The sequence below is a fragment of the Miniopterus natalensis genome, chromosome 20 (assembly GCF_054644295.1).
Source record: "Miniopterus natalensis isolate mMinNat1 chromosome 20, mMinNat1.hap1, whole genome shotgun sequence".
Lineage (NCBI taxonomy): Eukaryota > Metazoa > Chordata > Mammalia > Chiroptera > Miniopteridae > Miniopterus > Miniopterus natalensis.
Genome location: NC_142100.1, coordinates 20307656 through 20324713, shown reverse-complemented (window position 1 = coordinate 20324713; position 17058 = coordinate 20307656). Strand labels below are relative to the sequence as shown.

General features: G+C 40.8%; 1 protein-coding gene, 1 long non-coding RNA gene and 1 pseudogene across 2 annotated transcripts; 1 reads left to right on the top strand and 2 right to left on the bottom strand.

The window, feature by feature from the left end:
• Nucleotides 1-1849: 1849 nt before the first annotated feature.
• On the bottom strand, nucleotides 1850-13460 carry COQ5 (coenzyme Q5, methyltransferase). The gene is made up of 7 exons (XM_016201592.2): nucleotides 13023-13460; nucleotides 9838-9987; nucleotides 7200-7421; nucleotides 4118-4224; nucleotides 3243-3331; nucleotides 2554-2665; nucleotides 1850-2470 (listed from the first exon to the last, which is right to left on the bottom strand). Exons 1-7 carry the CDS (start codon nucleotides 13222-13224, stop codon nucleotides 2369-2371), a joined length of 984 nt encoding a protein of 327 aa, XP_016057078.2. The 5' UTR covers nucleotides 13225-13460; the 3' UTR covers nucleotides 1850-2368.
• Nucleotides 13339-17049, top strand: LOC148090807 (uncharacterized). The gene is made up of 3 exons (XR_015716248.1): nucleotides 13339-14432; nucleotides 14679-14749; nucleotides 17032-17049. It is a non-coding gene; the product is annotated as an uncharacterized LOC148090807 (long non-coding RNA).
• LOC148090808 (small ribosomal subunit protein eS7 pseudogene) lies at nucleotides 14854-15371 on the bottom strand (annotated as a pseudogene).
• Nucleotides 17050-17058: the final 9 nt, after the last annotated feature.

The following is a 17058-nucleotide window of genomic DNA, read 5'->3' as shown; positions in this document are numbered from 1 at the left end:
TGTTAGTTACAATTTGTTTATTTACAATTTGTTCAACTAATCTAGGGTTGAAGGTGGCCCATCGGCATCTACGTTCGTGGGGGTGAGTCCTTGAAGTTTCTGTGGAATAAAGTAGACTAGCCTTTTCTGTACTTTTGAGTCTAATTCTCTTGCATCTGCAACTGTTATGCACGATAGAAGACTACTCAGAAGTGCACGTCAGAGAAACTTTTGAATTAAAGTCTTATTCCTAACCTGATAAGTACTGTCTTTAAGTGCTCATTTTGTTCAAAGATGTTGCTATAGAATGTTCTGGGCCTTAGGCCTAAGTGCTGGTGATGAATGGGTAGTAGAACTCCTTTATATAAGCTTTCTATGGCTGTAAAATGGAAATAAGCTGATAACTAACTTGGGCTAATGAGAAATTTGGTCTCTGGGGTACCCCTTCTCCCCTGCCAAGCCCCAAAAGGATACTGTAAAGATTAAAGCTGGCTTTAAAGGGAAAAAGTTTTTTGAGCAGCAGCCCTCCACGTGATTCTTATAAAGTCTTTTCAGGAATTTAAATGTGTAAGCCTGCTGTGCTACGCTTTAACCTGCTGTGGTCAGAAACCCAATTAACAAAGGTGAATTGAAGTTTTCCTTAAAAGACCCAATTAAAGTTAGATAAGTATAGCCTTCATTAAAGGTTTCCTGCTATCCATTTTAGAGAGAAGCAAATATGGCAGACTTGTAGGTACAAAGGAAACACTCAAGGCTGAAACAATCCACACCCATCTTGGGAAGTTGTAAGGAAGGTCCTGGTTTTCTAGTTACCTTACACTCATGCGTTAAGGCTTCACATGAGTTAAGGCTTTAATTTTAAATCTTGGATCTGTGAGATAAAATTAGGATTTCTGAGCAACCAGGTTATTGCTACACAGAAGGGGGTGGTAGATTTTAATTGATAGGTGATGACTCCATCTTAAAAGCAGTATTAGGTCTGTAACACCTTTGGAAGATTGTTTTTCTTTACCAGAACTTGGGGAGTTTTAGGAGTCCTAGTGAAGTTGAGCTATGTTAGGACTGGGGACATTTTCACTGTTCATATAAATACAAGCAGCTGGACATTAGGGGTTCTGACTTGAATAGGCCCTTATCTACTGCCAGGAAGTGGCAGCTTTTAACTTATTTTTTGATTCAGATGTGAGGAGACCACATTGCTGTGGAGCTAGGACTGGGTTGATGGTTTATGAAGTTCCCTCCAGTGCCTGCTCCTTGTTAATGTTAAAGACCCATAGGCTCCCGCTGGCTGGTGGTTGAGTTTTTCTAAGGTTTAGCACTTTTGTTAAGTGCTCTTAGTTGCTGTCTTTGAGATAGTTGCATATAAATAGCTGTATCTGAAAGCTTTTTAGTGATGGCAAGATCTTAACGAGTGAAGGTACATAAATGACCCCTACTGGTCCTGGGACAAGAGGCAGCACATCTGAAGCCTTTTCACATAGCCCTGAACTAAGTTATCTACAATTAACAAACCTCCAGCCAACTCATAGGTTGGGTTCTGCAATTTCTTAGCAAAACCCTGAAGCTTTATCCACATAAAAAACGGGGCCTCATTTTAACATCGATTACTATGTTAAGTATACAAGAGCTCTGCCCCGAGAGCCAGAGGGGTTTAGGCTAGATAGTTTTCAAACTTTTTTTGCTATAAAACCCTTTCTTCAAATATATTCTGATGAAGAAGATCTCTAAGATAAAAGCAGAAGTTTGCTATTCTTTTGAGGATTTGTTTTCTTCATGACAGGCACGGAGGGCACAATAGTGGCTTTTGATAGAAAAGCATTAAGTGAATGATGACAGATGCACTTCCCTCAAGAAAAACATCACAAATGCGTTACAAATTGTAAACTCATTTAGTGGTTCAGTACATAATTCTGCTCATGATTGTTAGCTGTCTGATGGGCCTTGGCTTTTGGCCCTCAGCCAGGCCTAGGCTAAAGGGAGACTCAGGTACAGTTAGGAAGTTTTCTGGTTCAAATCACTAGATTCAAATGATTCACTGTCCCTTTGGGAGCACCAGCAGAGAAACTACAAACGCACTTCAAACTGAGCTTTAGTGCGAGTTTTACCTTAACCACACACTGTACAGCTGAGAGAAAAATAGCAGGAACTGAGCAAAAAATAAAGGCACAATACCTCAGGGAGAAGGCCTGAAGCAGTTCCTAGTGAAAGCTGAAATAAAGTGACAGGAATTTGTTTCTTCCACTTTGAGATTGGTCATATGAGGACATGAGTCCAAGGCACATATCCTTAAGAGGAGATGTTCTGTTGCTGTTGTCACTATCCTGATTATCCTTCAGCTGCAGGCTTTTGACAGGATGTCAGTGGTTCATGCTCCAGGATGGTGAAGGAGTTATAGTTTGAAACCAGAGTGAATGGCCACAATGCCTGATGTTAGACTTTCATAAGTCACCTTCTGAAACCCTGCATCTTCTACCATCTCCTTGAATTCCTCCTAAAACACAAAGGGAGATAACAGCAAGGATCACCTGGATTTCACCTTTCAGGCCTTTGTTGTACGCTACAGAAGTTTTGTACCTGAGATGGGAACCGTCGAATACTCTCTACAAGGTATTGGTAGGACTTCCAGTCTCCTGCAACAACCTCTCCCAGGACAGGAATGACCTGGAAGCTATAGAGATCATAAAGCCTAAACAAAAAGGCAAAAAATTAAGGTTAGGACATGCCCCTTGGTAAGAAGCAAGAAGGTCTAAACCTAGGGTCATAAACTCAAATGCCTATAGGGGTCAAGCAAGTACCTCAAATGAGTCAGGTGCAAGATCAGTAGGAAGCAGTGAGGATGTGGTGATAGGTACAGTTAGGAAGTATCATAAAAGTGGAGAAGGGGTAGTTTCCTACCCAGCTCTGACTATGGCCATGTGGGAATACGGTTTACCCACAGTTGCCATATTATCTGCTTTCTCAAATGAAGCTGGAAATCCAGATTTTTATGTAAACTTTTCTGATTTTTAAATATGGACAACTAAGTCAACTTCAAATGCCAGGACTCAAAATCTGTGGACAGACTGAAACCTTTGGTTGCTGGTTTGAGACTCTTCTGGCCTCGATGCTGTCATTTAGGAGTGGCTGACCTCTGAGGTGGCACTATCCTTCAGGGAGCCAGTCTGTGAAGTTCATGCGTATTGCTTCCTGGCTACTTTCTGTCCATTTGGAGATGGGAACCCTTGGCTAAATGATGAGAACCAAGCCCTGTTGACAATGCCAACCTGGATACAACCGGATTATTCACTTGGCTAAACTCCAGGCAGAGAAACCGTCCTCCTGGTTTCAGGACCCGATGGGCTTCCTGGAGTGCCTGAGCAAGAAAAGGAACAAAAGCACACATTCCTCAGCAGACTCACTCAATTCCATGAGGCCGAGATAGCTATAGCCTCTGTGGGCATTATAAAAGTTATAATTTCCCATTGACTTTCTTCACTCTCAGTTGGGAAGCTGTAACAGCAGAAATAACCCTACAACATCCTAAATTTTATAGGCCTTCTGCTGCTCGTGAACAGAAGGTTACCTGGAGTAATCCAAACTGACTCAGGGCAATTTTTGAATTATCAAAATCACAATGCATCTCCTCTTCGATTAAGCAATTTTATGTTAAGGAATCTATCTTACAGAAATGCTTCTACTATGGAAATGACATGCAGCACTATTTGAACAGCACAAGATTAGAAGCCTCTTAACCATCAATGAGAGACTGGTTCAATTATGGAACATCTATACAAATGGAATCTACGCAGCTATTGCAAAAAGGAAGAGCCATGTTCTTTATGTACCGATATGGAAAAATCTCTAAGATATATTTTTGAGGAAAAAAGCAATGGGTTGAAAAATGTTTCATATGTTAATATTTGTATGAAAAAGGAAAAAAAGTACATGTAATTTGCACAAAACATCTTTGTGCAAGATTTGCTCTATGGTTTTGGTCCCTATCAATTTTGTGAGTACGAATATTGGCAACTTAAAGGAGGGAGACCTCTGAAACAGTCATTCCACTCAAGGGCTGAAGCCAAAAAAGAAACTCTCCATCTTTCTTCAATCACTGTGGAGCCACTCCAAAACTAATCTCTTGAGATGCAGCCATTCGTACCCGATCCATGTGTGTCACATTCCGGATCCCAAAGGCAATGGTGTAAACATCAAACTTATCATCATCGAAGGGTAGTTCTTCAGCATTTCCCAATACCCAAGCAAGTCCTGAAAGAGAAAATTTATTTTCATCTCAGTCTGGGTAGCTGTCTCTTATGCACACATGGTTTCAGTTACACAGTCAGTAAAAAAAACTAATGAATGCACGCAAAATTGACAAAGAAGAATGTCACAATGTTGTGCTACATGCAAAAACATTAGAAAAAAATGAAAGATCAGTTGGTTGTTGGTTCTGTAAATTGGTTATGTGAATCAAGAAACATCCATCTGGGGAAATATCATAAAAAAATAATGATTTTAAGGAATTTTTAATGACATGGAAAAGTCTCATAATGAATTAAGGCAGAATACAGGGTGTTCTCAATTTTCTAAAAAGGAAATATTAGAAAAAAGATAGGAAGGAAATCTACTAAAATATTGAAGAGTATCTCTGAATGTTGGAATTATGAGTAACATTTACTTTCTTCTTAATACTTTTCCCAAATTTTGAATTTAGAAATCCAAAATTTCTCTTAAGCATATCACTTTTAGAAACCAACAAATAGTCTAAGGCTGCTGCCCTCAGAGCTTCCATTTGGGGAGAAAGTGCTACACATAAACATAAAAAAACACACAAAAAAACATGTAACAGTGCTAAACATAAAAATACCATTACGTATCAACTTTTACATTTATCAAATAATTTCTAGGATCCTCCTACTTAGTTTCAACTATTTTTGCATGGTATTTTTTGTAAAGCCATTATTAGTGGAGATTGGTAAAGCGAGGAGGGAAGATAAAAGACAATTGTACTATCCGGCATTTAATGATTCCTATGCAGGTGGGTTTATCTTGGCAGTTAGGAGAGCCTGAAGGGCAAGCTCTGCTACAGAAGAGATGATTCCAGAAATGGAACATTACTTATCGTTTCTATCTTTGTTCGCCATTCTTTATGGCTGAGTACCAGAGAGAAAGGAAACAGATTTTTTCAGTAGGAGTAAGGAAACATAGTGCCTTTGTCTAAAAACACTAGTGACTGTCTGCCTTCTGGTCGGTGTTGATGGTTAACAAAAGAGCCCTTCATCTTGGGGGCCAAGTGGGCTGCCCTTGGTGTAGGCAGCTGTTCTCAGGGTGGCAGGAGGAGGAGAGAGAATTGAGTTAAAATGACCACAGACACTCCTGCTGGGGGAGGGAAGGAGAGAAGTGCTGGTGTTGGCCCGAGCGATTTTTGTTTTCGTCGTTGTAACCACTGCCTCTCCCAGTGGCTGTCTACAGTGCTTGGCCAGCACGGGAGAGGGCAGAGCAGCGGCTCGGGAAAGCTGGGTAAGCATGGTGCAGCTGCCAGGATCATTGCTTCTACTTGAAGAAATTGGGTGGGGGGGAAGTTGTACTTCGAAAAATTAAAACAAACAGAAAGCCGAATGTAAAATGCACATCTTTCTTTTTTTTTCTTAACAGACTGAAATAAACGCTTCTAAAATGTACATCTTTAAGCTAGGCCACAAATTGTTCATTTTGTGGTTGCAGTGGCTTCCTGGAGATATGGAGCCACTCTCCCATCTGCTGTTGAGAGTACTGTGGTTTAGGAGTTCAGTAAGTGCTCACTTAACATTGTCGATAGGTTCTTGGAAACTATGACTTTAAGTGAAATGATGGATAACAAAATCAATTTGACCAGAGGTTAACTGATATAAACAAGTGTTAAGTTCCTATAGCATCTTTCTGGTCACAAAAACATCACCCAACTTCTATAGGAAGACTCAAAACCCTTCTAATATTAAACATTGAAATAAATGCGAGCTATAGATACGTTTAAGAAAGATTAGTAAAAACAAATCAGAAAAATAAATGTCCTACCCAGTTATTCCAGTTCAGAGTAGCTGGTGGCCAGAGCCTCTCCCGGCAGCTCAAGTTGAAAGGTGAGACTAACCCTGGACAGGAAGCCCTTCCATCACAGGGTGCACTCACACACCCCCACACTCACTCAGACTGGGACAATTTATACAGGCCAGTTCGCCTCACGTGCACAGCTTTGGGATGTGGGAGGAAACTGGAATACCCAGAGAAAACCCACACAGACATGAGGAGAACATGCCAACTCCACGCAGACAGTGGCCATGGCCGGGAATCAAATTTTTTTTCTTTCTCATCAACATTATAAGAAAATGACATTGAACAAACAAAAAAATCATGTTATTCTAGGATCTGCTGTACTGTTTATGGGTGTTTCTTCAACTGTATCAGTTGGGACCTTCTAAGAAACTGATGCTGAGACGGAGTGCAAAGAGTTGCTTTGTTTTGTTTTGGGGGGGCACCTGGGACAGATAAAAGGATGAAGAAGCAGGACTGGGTGGGGAAACCTGTCAGTCTTAGATGCAGATCAGATAAAGCCTCAGCCTATCTGGAGCAAAGACTGCCTATTATCGAGTCCTGCTTGGGAACTCTCCAGGCCCTAGCAGCCCCCTAGTGCTCTGCCTTCAGCGGGGCGCTGCCAGGAAAGAGCCTGGCTGGAAAGCTGGGGCAGGCCTACAGGTGCTAAGAGCTGGAGGCTGTCAGCTAACTACACTCCTGCAGCTGAAGGGCAAGTCCCTTCTTTGAGGACAGTGCACCTGCTCGGCTTCCACATCAATCACACCATCCCAGCACTAATGGGAATGGAGTGGCTCAAGATTAGGATATTTGGGGTCATCGGGGAGCTGCTGGGGACTGAAAACAAAATTTCTGTCTCAGAGTCCAGGAGCTCCGAAGGCTCAGCTCCAATTCGAGACCTGCCATTTAAGTTGTGTTACTTAAGTAAGATATGTAACCTTTTTGGGCTTTGGTCATCTCCCCTGTCACAGAGGGCTGAAAATCTAACTCCCTGGATTGCTGAAATAATGCACATAAAACCCCACGAACTGGATTCACCCACACAAATGATCTTCAATTCCTACCTAGCTGTCAGTTTTTGAAAGCAGAAGAATAAAGTACTTTAACATTTCCCATATTCTATCTTATTTTATAAACATGTAAACATTCCTCTGTGCGCTCTCTGTAGGACTTGCCAGTTTTGTATCCTTGAGCAGAGGCTCTCTGCTTTCCAATCTTCAGCATCTCCTTGTTGATGTCACAGACCACGACGTGGGAACTGCCCAAGGAATCCTCCTCATTCTGGTACTTCCGGGCAATTTCTTCCCAGGATAAATTTTGCTGGGCCCTTAACTGCCTCTTCTGCTTTCTCTGATGCTGTGACTGAATATAATTAAGGAACCGGAATGCGATGTCACCTGTGGGAAGCCAACAGGAGGAAAGATGGAAACATAAAAGCAAAGCCCAAAACCCAGCATTTCCTAACTCCAAAAGGGGCAACAAAGGTATAGGAGTTGAGGAGTGTATGGAAATCAAGTTTGTAGTCATCTCCACAGTAACTTATTTTTCAACCTCTAAGATTCTTTAGAAAACTTTTTTTAAAAATTGCATAAGTAACGCATGGACATATTCTTGCTATAAAAGACTCAGTATCTCAATATATAGAATAAAGCATAAAAGTCGCATTCTCTGTTCATACCTTCTCCAGACATAAGAGCTTAGTGTACAGCCTTCTACTCTTTTTAAAATAACTTTTATGAAAGAAACATACGGGTATAGTTACAAGCAACAATTCCCTGCCCCACCACTTCTCACTCCCAGTTCAGCTCCCCAGAGACCATTTTTCTCAACTCTTTTAGCTGTTTCTTCTATAGGTTACAGCTATTTCTTTACTTACCAAATTTATAATAATGATATCCTGTCCCCCATCTGTGCTTGCCTCTATCTTCTCAATATATTCATAGTTCCTCATAGTTCCTTTGTAACCCAGAGTAATAAACTAATCAATATTTTATTTCTTATTCTATCAATTACAAAAGGTATCTCTGACTCCCTTTAACCGTCCATCCTATGTACTTTTACTCTGTCAAGACTGGTAATATATTATTTGTTTTACAGCTAGAATTAAGCCTTCTGCACTTTGTTGATAGTTTGAATCTAAAAGCTGAAAAATCCAAGTGTTTACATTACTATGACCAGGTAGATACTGTTCGGGCAAAGCCAGTGCTTTCCGGGATCACATGTCCTTTCTCATAATGCTGTTTCCTTGTCTTTGTTTTTCTTACACTATTTGTAAGAAACTCATCCTTATGTTTTTCCAGTCTCTCCATCCAATCAGGTATTCTCCAGTCACTGTTTTACATATTTAAATACATTTATATGGACTCATATGAAACAACTTTAAAACATAAGTGGGGATCATGTTATACACACTGTTATACAACTATTTTCTTTTTCTTCCCATTTAATGTCTTTGAGACTTTCCCACCAGTATTTATAGGTTTTCTTCCCCCTCACTCTTTAAATAGCTACATAATAGCTCATGGAATGGATGTATCTTAATTTAAAGCCTTTTCTTAATTGAGGGATAAATTGGTTATTTCTAATATTTTTAGTATTACTAAAAATGATACAGTGAGCACATTTGTAGTTATATCTTCTTAAAATGTCTTTTTAAATATATGGGATTACCTTTAATTATGTTTTCTAAATGTGTAGTTGGCAGCATGAAGTAATGCTTCTGGTTATGGTACACCGGAGATGTAGGCAGCTCTGAGACATTTCTGTAGCTTTATCTTTGTGCCAGTTTTTTTTTTAGACTTGATATCTGGAATTGGAATTGTGGCGTCCTACTACAAGCATTTTAGATTTTGATAGATTCTGCTCTACTGTCCTCCACTGAGCAGGATTCTTTTTACTGCCTTCTAAGATTCCATTTGGGGAAAGGAGGACACCAACAAAGCCACATTTGTTTCAAACATGGAGATTAGTCTCCTATAATTTATTACACATTATTCTGTTAGTATAATTATACTATTGCATTATATTACACATTATGGTAATTTAACATGTATAATAACCATGTAAGGATATCACCAAGATGCATTTTATTTTTTTTAATTTAAAAAATTTTTTTAACATATCTTTATTGATTTCAGAGAGAGGAAGGGAGAGGGAGAGATAGAAACATCAATGATAAGAGAGTCATTGATCTGCTGCCTCCTGCACGCCCCCGAATGGGGACTGAGCCAGCAACCCGGGCATGTGCCCTGACCAGGAATAAAACCTCGATCTCTCATCGATGCTCAACTCTCTGAGCCATGCCAGTTGGGCTTACCAAGATGCATTTTAGAAACACATGGTATTTTCCCCCCAAATGTCTAGGGTGCACCAAGAAACAAAGGAACATGCAAAAACAATTGGGCTTTTGATATCTGATGTGACGATGGATTTAGCAAAAAAGGCTGCCTAGAAAGCTTATGTAATATGATAAAAGGCACCCCCACACTCCCCCCAAGAAAGAGATTAAAGTGGGTCAAAGGTTAAACAAAAGGTAAAATTCATTTAGATGGTAAAATGTCACTGGAGTAAAAAACTGGTCTTTTCACTTTGTAATCCTGTGCATTTTAGAGAAGTGACAGGCACAAGGCTGATATTCTGTGCTTTTGATTGACATTCAGTTAAAAAGAAAAGAGTAAATCTTTCTTAGAAGCATACTGATTTTCATCTACCATCCTCAGGCTAATGGTAGGTAAGGTAGCTCATTCTAACAAGAGACACTAATTTCTGTAAAAGGTGCTCAAGGGTACCTGAGGATACTAACATGGACATTACCTGTGCCTCCAGCAACATCGAGTAGCTGGGTTCCAGGAAATGGGTGCATTTTCCAGAGCAGGAAATCCTTCCAAACACGATGGATACCAAGGGTCATCATATCATTCATCACATCGTACTTCTTGGCCACACTTTCAAACACCTGATAGACTGACATGGGAGAAACACAACACAATTGTGCTACTGACAAGATTAACTTGGGAAAGTCCTAAATGAAAGAGAAGGAAGCTTCCCCTACCCCTGAAATTGCCTCTTTCTAAGGTGAAACTAAAGCATAATGCTTAATGCCCAAATCCACACCTTAACATTGCCTCTTTTAAAAAAGGTTTATTTGGTGGGCAGATGGATGGCAAAATGTGAATCAGGGTCAAGTTACATTGTAGAGGGTCCTCATGAGTCATCTCCAGAGGATCAATGCAGAATGTGAACTCTGGGCTAGCTGGAAAGAGAAGGAATTTACTATCCAAGACACTTTAAGGTGCAGGCTATATTTAACTTCTTTGCACCTCAGTTTCTCTGCCCATGAGATAAGAAAATCAGTGCCACCTCCCTACTTCCTTGCCATAGGCTGACCTAGGTAGTGAAGGGGAGATGCTTTGAGTTCCTCAGATGAAATGTGCCCCATAGATCCAAAACATTACTGCCCTCTGCTGAATCAGGGACCATAGAGCTCCACCTTGAACTTGATCTTGAATGCCAATTCTCAACCCTGGGCTCTGCAAGCTTGCTCTTTTCTTTTGAACATCTTTGGGGAATTGAGGGACACAGCTCAATCCACTGAGTATAAGCACGCCTAGCTTTGCATGGTTCTGATATGCATGAATTTTAGTTACTGTGGTTTTAGTTAAATAACACCAGTCCCCCAACAACATCTTTCAAATACAATGGCATGTTAACTGTGAGTAATTGCATAAAGTACAAACTTCACTAGTGTAAATAACAGATATACATCATGATCAATAACCAGTCATGTCACTTCTTTTACAGTTTGTCAGTGGTAGGTCACTATACATCAGTTATTCAGTTCACACACAGCAAAGCATGTAGCTGTGTTACCTCCTTGTCTCTGTTGTAAACACGCGGTATTTTACAAACTGGATAATTAAGAGGAAATTGGCCAACAAAAATGGAAGTGCAGAAAAAATATGAAAAGTGATAATGCTGGAAGTGAAATTTAAATAAAATGTCAATGGAGTTATAGGAGAAGCCACTGACGGTGGGGTGGGAATGTTGATACTGTTGCCACTCGAGAGACTTTGTAAGATGAACTTATGGGCATAAATGAGGATGTGGTCGCGATGAAAACATTGAAGATGTCCCAGAGGAAGTGATGCCAGCAAAAGATTTCACATTAAAGGAATTCTTGGAGATATTTCATGACATTGAAAGTGAAATGATAAATATTAGAAACTGATTGAAACTTAGAAAGGAGTATGGCAATTTGCGAAGGCATAGAGAAGATGCTCACTCCCTACTGTAAATTATATGATGTTCAAATGACTCTTGGTAAATTTTTCCCAAAGGAATAAAACAACTTAATTCTCAACGTTTCTAATTTTTTATTAGAATTTCAATTAAAAAATTTAAACTTAAAATTAAAAATTCTAGTTACATTGATTACATTAAAATTAAACCTAACTTATAATTAGTGGTTAAAGAAATATTTACTGTTTTTTCATTTCTCTATACATTTATGACTGACACTAAAAGTTTTGGATGTTCAATAATTTTTTAAGGTCATGGAATAATTATAATTTTCCCCATTGATTATTAAGATCATTGTGCACGATTTCAGCTTGCACGGTCATGTTTACCATCCTGCATACTGTGCAAAGGGAAGACTGCCGGTATTTCACTCTTGGGTCTCAAATCTGGAAGCTGTATTTAGCTGAATGGGTAACCCCTCCCCCTACTTGTCATTGTGTGAAATATTTACATATTGTAAAGCAAAATACAGAGGTTAGGTATTATTAATATTTTGGAAGCAACCCACCTGATTCATATGCCAGCTGTGCAGCTTACTAGCGAATCTCGGGCAAGTGACTTAATATTTCTGTTTCAACAGTTTCTTCATCTATAAAACCATTGGGTTGTATTTATAAGAATTAATGTAAGGTATCTTAAGCAGTTTTAGGCTCTCAATAAATGTTTACTACTATTTAACTTGGCTCCACTTATTTCATTCCACAAGCAGTTATAAAACTCCTAATGCACATCAGGCACTGAGGATAGAAACATGAATGAGCCACTGTCCTAGCTTTCTGGGGATTCACAGTAAAATAAGTGTTAATTGAAATTCAATATTCAAAGAGTTACAGTAGAACTAAACGTTTAGTAAGGTTGAGGTGAGAGGTAATACACTGTAGTTGTCTTTAAGAAGGTGGGAAGTTCCACTGTAGACTCTTTTTCTTATTTCCTGGGTGACCACAGGCTAAGTGAAGGAACCTCTCAGAGCCTCACCTTATCCATCCATAAAATGGGCATAACAGCTTCACCATTATAAATGGTACAGTTGGAGTTTTAAAATTGTTCTTTCCTTTCCCATGCCTGTGGCACAATGCCATACTCAAAGAAACTCCTCAGTAATATCTAATTGTACTGTTACCCAGTGTCAGGCATTGTGCAAAATAATTTTAATGTATGAAGTAATCTAATCCTCCCAAGAACTCTAAGAAAAATGTTACTACTATTCCTACTTGGCAAACTTGGAAGCTGAGGTACAGAAAAGACTTCTTTTTTCCTTTCTATCAAAAATGACCTACCCCTTTGGCAAGAGGTTAAGAACATGCTCTCTGTAGTCAGACCAAAGTGAACTGGAATAATGGTTCCACCACTTACTACGTTAAATCGGACAAGTTCTTGCTTAACCTTTAAGTCTCAATTTTCTCACGTGTAACATGGGGAAAACAATACCCACCATTAAGAAGCTGAAATGAAAACGGGTGCCTGGCATGTTATAAACGCTAAATTGATGGAAATTAGAGGTAATTGCTCTGCTTAAAAAGAGGAGGCGTCCAAGCTCTGCAGGGTCAGGCTGGGGGGTGGGGGACTCCTTGGACGTCGGGGCTGCACAAGCTACAGCACCGGAGCTAACATGACAGGACATTAAATCGACCCTTAGCAGCCAGATCGCAGCCAGATCGCAGACGGTCAGATCCCTCCATCCGCCCTCTTGCCCCTTTCACCTTTGTTTCCTTTCTCTTCTTCAGATACAACTTCAAACCCGAAGTGCGTTTCCGTTGCCCGCTTCTCTTGGGTCAAAAGCCGCGCGCCCAGCGGACTCCCGGGCCAGGAGCTACGAGGCCCGGGGAGCCGGCAGTCCCGCCTCGCCCGCGACCACCCACGGCCGTAGTAGCCCCATAGCGCGCAACCCCTGGGGGCCGCCATCTTGACAGTCCGCTGACAGCTGCGGATAATACGTCACGTTGCGTCACCAGACGGCCTACGGCGGCCGGCCGGAGACAGTATTAGCCGAACGCGTCCTGAAATCTGATGCCTAGGAGCTAGCTCTGCTTGATTTCTGGAATCGGTGTCGACTTAAGTCTTTGAGCCCCCGAAATCCTTTCTTTCTCTTCCCAAACGGAACACACAATTCGCCAGGAATGCGCGGACCTTCGGGAGAGCCCCCAATCACCTCTCAGCCGCCACGTCTCTGAATCTTGCCGACCAGCAGTACCAGTACCAACTCGCCAGATAGCCAATCACTCTTGTTTTCTGGTGAAGCTGGTGGGGAACTGAGAGGGACAGGGTGGCGAAAGGCTAGGATTACAGGAAACGGTGGTGTGCCTAAGAATCACCTGGTTTGTTCTTTAAGATGCAGGTTGCCAGGCCCCCAATCCTAGAGATTTTGAATCAGTACATCTGAGATGGGTTCTGGGCATCTTTACATGACCAGACTTTTCGGGTGATTCTAATGCAAGGAATTCGCAGGCCATTCTTGAGGAACATACGCTAGACTGCTCTGGAAAGTAAACATCGGAAAGGAATGGGAACGAATGCTCTGGTATCTATTTAGCAAGTCAGAACAAATCACCATGCACGCTTCCTCTCCTGCTGTCACACAGCTACATTTCTAGCTCCAACTGGCAGAGCATGGGTGTTTTACTTCAACCCCAGATTTTCCCGAAAGGGTAATGTAGACCATCTTGCACAAAAGACGATGGAGGTGGTTTGGTTCTCTTTTTAAATGTATGTTTCCTGTAAATATTTCACAAGGAGAAAGCGCCAAGGACCCTAAGAAACTATTCTGAAAATGAAAATTTTTCTCTCTGGTTTCATAGTAGCCTGACAGATGGACAGCTACCGCTTTGTTTTGGAAGAACTGCACTGGGATTTTTTCTCTCTTTCCCTCTCTTTTATTTTTATGTGCGATAGAAGGAATGATTATTCCATATAATCAAGAGTTCTCAAATCTTTGTTAAAGGAAATAAAATTCATCGAGGGATCTTAGTATATCTTCCAAATCTAGTCGTGCATGAGAATGGACCTCAGGATTTGAGGCTGTTCCTTCTAAATATCAAATTAAGTTTCCAAACCAACAATTATGTAGCTATTCTCTCATTTCATATGACCTGTGGAGGGGAAAAATGGAATAGGTAAGGACTGGTGGAGGGAATTTTAAGGAAATTTAAAAATATGAGATTAGTATCTATTTCCTTTGTTTCAGTTAAAACTGGTCATTTCAAGAAATTGATTGGCTTATGTATTCTTATTAATGTTTTGTATAACGTGATGATTACTAAGGAGCCAAAAGGGCCCAATTATGAGAATTCTAGGATTTTACTATTTATTTATTTGTTAATATTTGACTGCTAAAATCCTATTCATCCTTCTATGCTCAGCTCAAGTGATACCACCTCTGGGAAGTCCTTTTACTTCTCTCAACTGTGTACTTCTTGGAGCTTCTGCCCTGGTAAGCGTTTGTGTTAACTTTATTACAGTCCTTATCACAATGTTCCATTGTGGTTTCTTTTTTCTTTTCTACTTGTGAGTAATACTGTATTTAGTCATTTTTGTTTACAACGGGAACTCTGAGAATTCAAAATTAACATACTTGTGAGCTTCTTATAAACATCAGAAAATGTTTCAACCTTGTGTTCCATATTATTCTGCAGTGCTTTATCCAAATGAACTTTTATAAGCTGGCTGCCATCCAGTTTCTCCAGGATTCTCGTGCAGCTCCTGGGATGCTTTTGCTTATTTCTTTGGAGGCTTTTTTGAGTTGACTTAAGCAACTCTGAGCAACAAAGACAACGTGCTTTTCACTGAACTTTTTTTTTCTTTTTTCCAATTCATGCACTAGCCAAGACTTGGATTTTTCTGGAAAGATTTCAGTTCAGTAATGGGAACAAAGATTATAATAGCTTTCCAACCACCACTACAATTTCTTTGGCAGCCATTATAATCAGCTTCCTTAGCTGGGCCTTGAGGTGGGAGTTCATTTCCAGCTCAAGGAGAGCCTGGGAGATGCCAGACTCCAACTTGCCTGGCTTCTTGCCATTGAGCTTCCCAATCTTTGGGCTTGAACTGAACATGGCTTTCTCTTTGGTGTGTGCCAACCTAGCCAATGTAGTTTATTTGCTTAACAAACTTAGGAAACTAGGAGTATATGAAAAGCCTCAATTTTATTGTAGTTTGGCATTCCTTGTGCTGAGCACAGTGCCTGGCATATAACAGGTTTCTAACTAGTTAAGGCTAATCTGAGAAGAATTATTTGTTGACCTCTGTAACAGTGTGTGTATGTGATCCTTTGAATTTCAAACTGCTATGTTTGGAGGACATAATTTATAATTTTCCAAAGTACAGATGGATGTGATGTGATTTCAAAAATACATATGTGATTTTCTGTGTTAGTGTCCATATCTGTAAAATGGAGAAGTGCTTACTTATAGGTAGTTGAGAACATCACTTATTAGCTATGTGATTATGGGTAAAAGATCTAAGCTTTTTTATTTTTATTTAAAAAAAAATCCTCACCCATGCCGGGCTGGTGATGCTCAGTGGTTGAGCATCAGAACTATGATCCAGGAGATCCGGGTTTGATTCCCGGTCAGGGCACATGCCCGGGTTGCGGAATCTATTCCCAGCGGGGGGAGTACAGGACGAAGCTGATCAATGACTCTCTCTCATCATTGAAGTTTCTCTCTCTCTCTCTTCCTCTCCCTTCCATTCTCTGAAATAAAGATATATTAAAAAAAATCCTCACTCAAGGATATGTTTCCATTGATTTTAGAGAGAGAGAGAAAAGGAGAGGGTGACAGAGAGAAACTTCTATATGATGTAAGCTTTTAAATCCCATTCCTTCATCTTTAAATTTGAATTATTGTGAGGATTAAGTGTGTATAAACTGCACAGCATAGTGCCTGCTAATAATAAGCACTGAATGACAGTTATTAGTAATGAAATGAAATATCAACAATGATTTATATTAATAAATGACTTATTAACAATGAAGTATTTTGTAAGGAGGTGCTGTAAAGTGTTATTAAACGTAAGGTTTTGCCATTATTGTTGCTGTTATTATTATTATGAGCTAGAATGAGCCATGAATAAATTGATACTGATCCTAGTATAAGAACAATAAATTAATGAATCAATAAAGGAATTCCACAGGTATTCCAGTATTTGGATGGGCTATTAATCGTAGTGTATATTATTATTATACAGTACATTATTACCGTGCTAATACTAAAACCTGGACTACAAGTCCCATCATCCTATACGCCCTCACACAATGGCGGGGGGGGGGGGAATCACTGGACCCGGATGAATATAGAAAACCACATTTCCCAGAGTGCTTCACGTCCACATCGCCACTATATATATAGTCCATCCGGGTTCTTCGAGATGCTGTTTGGCGACTCGTCGCCATTCCAGGAGCAGCTCGGCCTCGGCCCAGAGGCGAGTGTCGGTCGCTGTGTCGGAGACACCCGTCCCCGGCACCAAGAGAGCCAGCCCTCTCCCCTGCCCCGCGGCGGGAGAGCGTATCCGGCCGGCCGGCGGGGCTCGCGCACCCCCCCTCGCCTCCCTTTTCCCCGCAGCCTCCGCCCCGCCAGGCCCGGCCCGGACCTCCGAGCCCCGGCCTCCTCCTCCGTCTCGGTCACTGCCGCCACCGGGCTCGACAGCCCCGCCCGCCGCTTCTCTTCCCAATTTGAGAAGCCGAGTAAGGAAACAAGGAAAAATGTCGCCATGAAGGCCGAGAACCGCTGCCGCCGCCGACCC